Below are 8268 nucleotides of genomic sequence, written 5' to 3' on the forward strand. Positions count from 1 at the left end.
CCTTCTAATAGTGCCGCTCCCTGGGCCAAGCACATACAAACCATCACAGAGAGGCAGACAGGTTAATGAGAGCAATTAGGTTGGCAAAGTTGCTGGAGCCTGGCAAAGCCTTCTCTGAGCCATCTCTTTCTCAGACTGCTCAAAGGAATGACAACAAACGGACAAGGGTGAGGATGTTGCAAAGCTCAAATTCTGTCTGCCTGTCTGTCTGTCTGCCTGTACTGTAGCTTGAGCATCTGCCTGCCGATTAACTCATTTGATCCCTAGAGAAATTCTGCAGCATGTGTAATATTTTAAAGTTGAAAAATAATGGGGTGGGGACAGAGGGCTTTTAAAACCTTACCCACGGGTCACATGGCCTATCAGCGATGCTATTCAGGTGAACTCCAAAGGATGTCCTACCCCACCTTTTCCCACCAACACGTGCTTTTCTGGATGAGCCTAATGGTAGAGAGATTGACGACTGATTTTGGAACTCCCTCCAGGGGCGTGTCTTCCCAGTTTTGGAGGTTCCCAGAAAGGAGGTGGTGCTGGCTCCCCGGGCAGCTAGCCCAGGCTCTGGGCAGTGAGAGGGAGGGAGCTCAGGCCACCACGAGACAGAGATGGAGACCAGCAGCCCGTGGCCCCCGAGGCCCAGCCCCAGCGCAGGGCTGAGCCTGGAGGCGCGGCTGGGCGTGGACACTCGCATCTGGGCCAAGGTGCTGTTCACCGCGCTCTACTCGCTCATCTTCGCGCTTGGCACGGCGGGCAATGCGCTGTCCGTGCACGTGGTGCTGAAGGCGCCGACGGGTCGCCCCGGGCGCCTGCGCTACCACGTGCTCAGCCTGGCACTGTCAGCCTTGCTGCTACTGCTGGTTAGCGTGCCCATGGAGCTCTACAACTTCGTGTGGTCCCACTACCCTTGGGTCTTCGGAGATCTCGGCTGTCGTGGCTATTACTTCGTGCGCGAGCTGTGCGCCTACGCCACTGTGCTGAGCGTGGCCAGCCTGAGCGCAGAGCGCTGCCTGGCCGTGTGCCAGCCGCTGCGCGCCCGCCGCCTGCTCACCCCGCGCCGCACCCGCCTCCTGCTGTCACTGGTCTGGGTCGCCTCTCTGGGCCTTGCCCTGCCCATGGCGGTTATCATAGGACAGAAGCACGAAATGGAGAGAACGGGGAGCCTGAGCCTGCCTCGCGTGTGTGCACAGTGCTGGTGAGCCGCGCCACGCTCCAGGTCTTCATCCAGGTAAAGGAGTGGGGAGTGGGGCACAGTAGAAGGGGAAACCTATGTCCTACAGTTAGCCTTTAACACACACACACACACACACACACACACTGGGGTAGTGAAAGAAACTAAAGCAACTCCTCCAGGGTCCTTCCCAGAAGTTCAAAGGACCAAGGCAGAGTGCAATCAGCATCCCTTCACTACCCGTGAGCAAACAGAGGATCTGGAAGGGTAATCATGTGAAAGTGCAGAAAGGCACGCTGGCTGGTGCATCACAACATGTGTGGGGTTAGGGGCTGCATAGATGACNGGACCATCATATCTTCTGCACTGAATTCCTGGCCAGGTGTGGACTGGAGTCTTGCAGCCATTGCTGAGATTTTCAAGTCTGTGTGTGCCAGAACAATGGATTAGACTAGGGGCACACATGTGGTGTTAGAACAGAAGGGTTTGTCAGGAAGAAAGACACTTGCACAACGGAAGTGGACCAAGAGCAGAAGAGGAGGGAGCTGTTAGTAGCTCAAGGGCACTGGCCAGGAGAGTAGAGTGGGGGGTGACCTTTTATGTGTCATTTACACAGCACCTGCCTTCTCCCACATTTATAGCCCATGGGTTTTTTTTTCCTATTGCTTTGTCTCTTATGTGTAGCTGTTGGTGAGGGTCCCCAGCCTTTCTCTGCCATTGGTTTCTCTCATATTAATCTTGATACCTCTTTCTTTCCACCCTATCCTCTTGCCACAGCACAAGGTTGCAGTGCCTGGCATGAAGCTCCCTCTTTTTCTCTGCACCATCCTGTGTGCATCAGCTGGGTAGGGTGGGCAGGAAGGGAGGAGTCTAGGACCTGTTCATCTGTCTTTCACTTACCACCTTCCTTTTCACCCCAGAGGAATCACGAGAAACCATGGAAAGAGCCAACTGTGCCCATGTTTAANNACGTTCTGCGGGGCTGCCTTATCCCTATCTGGTTCAAGTTCTCCTTGAATGGGGACTAGGGGACCAAATGCCTAACAATGGTTTGCTGGTAATTGATTTGCTTTAAAAGGAGTTTGGCATTTGAAACATCATGTCTATCTCTAGAAAGAGAGTTCGGCCATTATCTGGGAGGAAGGGAGGGGGGAAGTCGAAGGAAACTGAAGGGTTCTAGTCGGGACTCTGTTGGAAGAAACTTCAAGTTAGAGAAGGATTCAGGACAGGGATGGTGAGGAGAACAGGGACCCTGAGTCAGAATTATCAGTTTGCTGGCTCCCAGGAGGCCCTATTTCTGTTCTCTGTCCCTGCTGGGGAAGAAAGGAATGCTTGCCTATTGGTGAGTGTTGTTCACATGCCTAGATTTGCATGGATGTCAAAAAGAAGGCATAGATGTCATGAAAATAATTAAATGTGACCTCATCAAGGTGTTAGGGATACAGCACAGCAGGTCCTCAGTCCGTGTCCTCTTCTCTTCTTCCCCACTTATGCTCCAGGGACCCGATCTCTAGTTTTCCTTCCCACTGAAGCACCTAATCTGGGCCACCTGAGGGCATTATCCCATGGCCCCATGCAGCTTCTTCCCCTTCCCCTCTCTGTATCCTGTCCTCGGTAGTCTTTCCATAAGCATATGAATAAGACATACAACCTGCAGGAGCTGCCCATGTGGCCTCTAGAACAATCACTAAAGGAATGAGTAGAGAGAAAGTACCCTTGCTGGGCAGACTGAGAGGCATTTCCCAGAGCTAACACTTATTGCAACCTCCTGGCCTGATTCCCAACATCTGAGGATGTGATAATGGACTGTGATTTAAAAAAAAAAAGATTCATTTAATTTTTAATCACGTGTATATGTCTGGGTATGTCCACATGAGTGCAGGTGCCTGCAGAAGCCGAAAGAGAACATCAGATTCCCGAGGGCTGGAATTACAGGCTGTTGTGAGCTCCCAGCATGGATGTTGGGGACAGAACTCTGGTGTTTTCCAAGAGCAGTAAGTGCTCTTAACCACTGGACCATCTCTCCAGCCCATAGACGGTTGTTTTTAAATGAAGGTATCTAGCAAGTGGGAGCCATTTGAAGACACTGTTTGAATATAAAGGTTGAAAAGCAGGCTGGGGCATTCAGGGTCCTGTTTCCAGAGCTGAGAAGAAAGTGGGCTGAGGAGTCTGAGCATCCAGTGATGTGTCTGTCTCCTTGGAAAGAATTTGATCCCTGTCCATAGGGAAGTATGGCTTCTCTGTGACCTTGGGCTTGCAATGTAGCATTGCAGTTCTGAGCCTTTCCTTAGCTTTACCTTCTAGGCCTTTGATTCCCTACTTCTGCTGATGCAGATTCTTTTTTTTTTTTTTTTAACAATTTTTTAATTAGATATTTTCATCATTTGCATTTCAAATGCTATCCTGAAAGTCCCCTATACCCTCTCCCTGCCCTGCTCCCCAACCCACTCACTCCTGCTTTCTGGCCCTGGCATTCCCCTGTACTGGGGCATATAATCTTTGCAAGCCCAAGGGTCTCTCCTCCCAATGATGGCTGACTAGGCCATCTTCTGCTACATATGCAGCTAGAGATACAAGCTCAGGGGGTACTGGTTAGTTCATATTGTTGTTCCTCCTATAGGGTTGCAGCCCCCTTCAGCTCCTTGGGTACTTTCTCTAGCTCCTCCATTGGGCTGATGCAGATTCTTAGTGCAGAGCAAACCTGACATCCAGAGCCACAGGCCTTTGGTGGCTGCCCCCATAACACTGGGAATTACCTTCACAGGTGAACGTGCTGGTCTCCTTCGTTCTCCCCTTGGCACTCACTGCTTTCCTGAATGGGATCACTGTCAACCACCTGATGGCCCTCTACTCCCAGGTACCATCAGCTTCTGCCCAAGTCAACTCCATCCCCAGCCGCCTGGAGCTCCTGAGTGAGGAAGGCCTCCTGGGTTTCATCACATGGAGAAAGACCCTCTCCCTGGGGGTCCAAGCCAGCCTGGTGAGACACAAGGATGCCAGCCAGATCCGCAGCCTCCAGCACAGCGCCCAGGTTCTCAGTTAAGTCCTCTACCACAATACCCTGAGGGAGAGGAGCCCAGGTACCAGGGACTGCGTCCATCAGTGACCTTGGCAAGCTACTGCCCCTCTCTAGGCCTTCTTCTTCCTGAGCCTCAAAATCACAATGGGATAGTTAAAAGAATGAACTAGGATTTCATGCTTGACGTTACAGGTCCACACAGGGAGTGGCATACCCACACAGGAGGGTCTTGGCTCTGCTTCAGAAAGTTGGGCTGTGTGGGAAAGCCAAGAGTAGTTCAGGGAAGGACTGCGGTCTGACTATTGCGGACTCTCAGACTGGCTGGGTCCCCAAATCCCATTTCTCTCTAGCTGCTCACAGCATTCGTCTGTTTGCTTGCTTGTCTTTGTAAGGATCCAGAACAATCTGGCCTTGTAAGAAACACTTTTTAAAGGGACAGGAAAACAGGTCTCTCCAAGTGCCCATCTGTCCCAGTTGAAATCTGGGCACTAGCTGAAGTCTGGGAGGATCTGATGAGGCAGATCTGTGTTCTCTGCAACATCCCCATCTTGTGGGAAAAGATGTAAGTGCTGAGTGCACTGGATGTGATGAGTCACACAGAATCAGCCCAGGAAGGTGTCAGGCTTCACTCTAGTCGCTGGGCAGAACCAATGTCTGGAAGATCTGTTGCCTTCATAGCTCTTTAGCATATGAACTAAATCATACTCCTAAACTTCAAGGTATATGACAGTGATCCAGGACATTGTAAGAGTCAGAGTGCAGGGCCCAGCCATGAGATTCCAATTCAAGAGGTCTTGAGTGGGTTGATGAATTTGCATTTCTACCAGAATACCAGTTAATGCTACTGCTGCAGGGGTCACACTGGGTAATATGTGGGTGGTTGTTCATGTAGGAGAGAGAAGGCTGCCAGAGTCCAGAGGGAAGGAGACAGAAGCTTCATAAGGTAGTAGCCATGAGGAAAAGGAAGAAACAGAGTGGAAAGTCACTGAGGAAGAACCCATTAAAAGGCAAGATGTGGAAGGATAGAAAGCTAAGAAGATTCTAGCTTGAGGTCTGATGAGGGTACTACCATCCATGCAGAAGGAAAAAGAAGAGTTCAGGCAGAGCCTTTGCAATGCACAAAAGGCATTTATAAGATGCTGCACAAGCAGTCAGCCAGGTGGGAATATCTAGTCCTAAGTTGAGATGCATTCCAGTGGCCAATGGAAGACTCTGGAAGCCTGTCGTGTCCAAGGACATGGAAGGTTCGTATCCAGTAACTTTAAAATTCTCTTCCCATCCTTTGGCTCCAGGAAGATGCCACCGGAATTGCTATTGTCACCTTGGGGATGCTTTTCCCTCAACAATGATGTAACTTAGAACATGTTTGCTTTCTGTCTGCTATTCTCTCTCTCTCTCTCTCTCTCTCTCTCTCTCTCTCTCTCTCTCTCTCTCTCTCTCCCACTGTCCTTCAGGAGCCATCGTGGCTGTGTATGTCATCTGCTGGCTGCCGTACCATGCCCGCAGGCTCATGTACTGCTACATCCCCGATGATGGATGGACTGAGTAAGTGTGCCGTGGCTCTCTGGCCACTGAGAAGAGACTGTTGGGTTGGGCTGGAGCCAGACAATGGAGCCTCAGCTGCTGAGTTTTCTGAATCTTTGGCCTGTAGTCTATCTGGTCCTGCTCAGGCTGTATATTCAAAATCTTCCAGCTGGAGATGGGAGACAAGGGATTGTGGGCTTTCTTGTTTGTTTTGAGGCAAAGTCTTGCTATAGTGCCTCACATGGCCTACTACTTTCTCTGTGGCCAAGCATGGCAATCCTCCTGCCTCAGTCTTCCAAGAACTGGGATAACAGCATGTGCCATGCCTGGTAGGATCAGGGCATTCTCTAAATATCTTCCTGACATGGTAAGGCCATGGTTATGACAAGCCTCATAGAGAGAAGTCAGGGCTATGAGCATCTTGACACCAGAACAGACCAAAGTCTGCAGCCCAGGCAGGGTGGCGACAGCCATGTTATTATAGACTCAACATAGTTCCATGAACTGATAAAGGCCACATGGTGATCAATGGACCCTCTTTTATTACAGTTAAAGAAGAGAAAATTTATGGGCTGTAAATATAGCTCAATTGACAGAGTTTTTGCCTAATATGAACCAAGCACTGTATTTGATCCACAGCATCACATAAACTGAGTATGGTGGTGCACATCTGTACTCCCAGCATTTGTGAAGTGCATGTAGGAGTACCAGAAGTTCAAGGTTAGCCTCAACCTCATCAGAAATTGAAGTCTAGCCTGAGCTACATGAGAGTCTTTTTGGAAATCATTATGCCTGTGATCACAACTGTAAGCCAAACACCCAACAGAGTAGAGATCCCGAAATGACTTAGCTGTGTCCACAGATACCTCCTCTTTGGGAGCAAGCAGCATAACCCTCACACACATGTGCATGCAGAAGCATATACCAAGCCCTTAACACTGCAAAGAATCTGCCCCACGGAGGATAATGACTAGCGGGAAAAACTCCCCTTCTTAGTGAAGCCATACCTCAACCATACCACAGGACTCCAGCATCTCACTGGCCTAGGCAGGTAGCCTCTGTTATTGGGGCTGTCATCTGCTTTATAGATGATCAGTAATCATAGCCAGGAAGTCACAGAGGCTGGATGGAGCGCATCAGGGAAGGGACCAATAGAAATGTATACTATTTCCATTGTTCCCTGTCAACAGAAAGAACTTCTTTGCTCACCTGGCACTTTGGATGGGGACTTGAGGGCCCTGTGAGAGGTGACAGCCTCTAACTGGACCTCTGGGTTTGCCTTCCAGTGAGCTCTATGACTTCTATCACTATTTCTACATGGTGACCAACACACTCTTCTATGTCAGCTCGGCAGTGACTCCGGTCCTCTACAACGCCGTGTCTTCCTCCTTCAGAAAGTTCTTCCTGGAATCCCTCAGCAGCCTGTGTGGTGAACAGCACTCTGTGGTGCCCTTACCCCAAGAAGCCCCAGAGTCAACCACTAGTACGTACAGTTTCCGGCTTTGGGGATCCCCAAGAAACCCCAGCCTGGGAGAAATACAAGTGTGAAGAGAACGAACAGCGGCTGCTTGGGACACGCCCATCAGATAAGCCATGCCATCACTAACAGTCCAAGCGGACCTACTGACCCAGTGCAGTTGTTGACCAGTGCATACTGCAACGTAACACCTCCTGCCCTCAGCTTCCCACCTGTGCAACCAAGGTGAAGAATAGGACAAATTGCCTAGTGATGAAGGTGCCCAGTGCCAGGCCTGGTAGAGAGTCAGTACTCAATAAATTTTAGCTGGTGCTATTTTTTTTTTCTCTCTGTCTCTGTCTGTCTGTCTGTCTATGTCTCTGTCTCTGTCTCTGTCTCTGTCTCTCTGTGTGTGTGTGTGTGTGTGTGTGTGTGTGTGTGTGTGTGTGTGTGTTTGTTTGCATGTGTGTCTGGTGTGGTCTCAGGTGTATGCAGACACATGGATGCATCCAGGTGCCTGTGTATGTGGAGGCCAAAGGTTAATCATCCACCATGCTTTTGAGACGTAGTCTCTCACTGGTCTTGAGCTCAACAAAAATGCTAGGTTGGCAGGTCAGAGAATCCCAAGGGTCCTGTCACCGTCTCTCTAGCACGGGTATTCTAAGTGCATGCCACCACACCCAGCTTAAACAACAACAACAACAACACAGGCCCCATGAATAGTGGTAACCAAGCCTGGGTGTTCTTGCTTGATGACAAGGACTTTGCTGGAAGTCATCCCCTCAGGCCTGCTAGAACTCCCGCCTTAGTAGTGCTGTAGGTGCGAGTTCCCTGGACAGTCCTGTGTTGCTCTGTGCTCATAGAGTTCAGGCACAAATGTCCTATAAGTTTTCACAAATGACAACCAAGTGGCACACGGGTGCCGGCTGGGTGGTAGCATTGTAGGAGCTGTAATGAAGCTCTATCTACAGTCCCCTCTAGGTGAGGATGGCTGCCTGCAGGCAAACATATTCTATAGGCTTTGGAATGGTAGCCCCAGCTTCCTGCCAGCCTCTGCCTAGGTGATGTTTATCTGTGGCAGCCAGGAGAGCTGGCAGGAAAATG

The 8268-nt window shown here is 50.2% G+C and overlaps 1 protein-coding gene across 1 annotated transcript; it reads left to right on the forward strand.

Moving 5' to 3' along the window:
- The first annotated feature begins 518 nt into the window (after positions 1 to 518).
- On the forward strand, positions 519 to 7490 carry Ntsr2 (neurotensin receptor 2). Its single transcript, XM_021202562.2, is given in 6 exon segments — positions 519 to 1143; positions 1146 to 1222; positions 3930 to 4203; positions 5639 to 5729; positions 6995 to 7163; positions 7165 to 7490. Coding segments are annotated over 6 exon segments (1302 nt in total). The 5' UTR covers positions 519 to 602; the 3' UTR covers positions 7315 to 7490.
- Positions 7491 to 8268: the final 778 nt, after the last annotated feature.

This window comes from Mus pahari, chromosome 7 (genome assembly GCF_900095145.1).
Source record: "Mus pahari chromosome 7, PAHARI_EIJ_v1.1, whole genome shotgun sequence".
Lineage (NCBI taxonomy): Eukaryota > Metazoa > Chordata > Mammalia > Rodentia > Muridae > Mus > Mus pahari.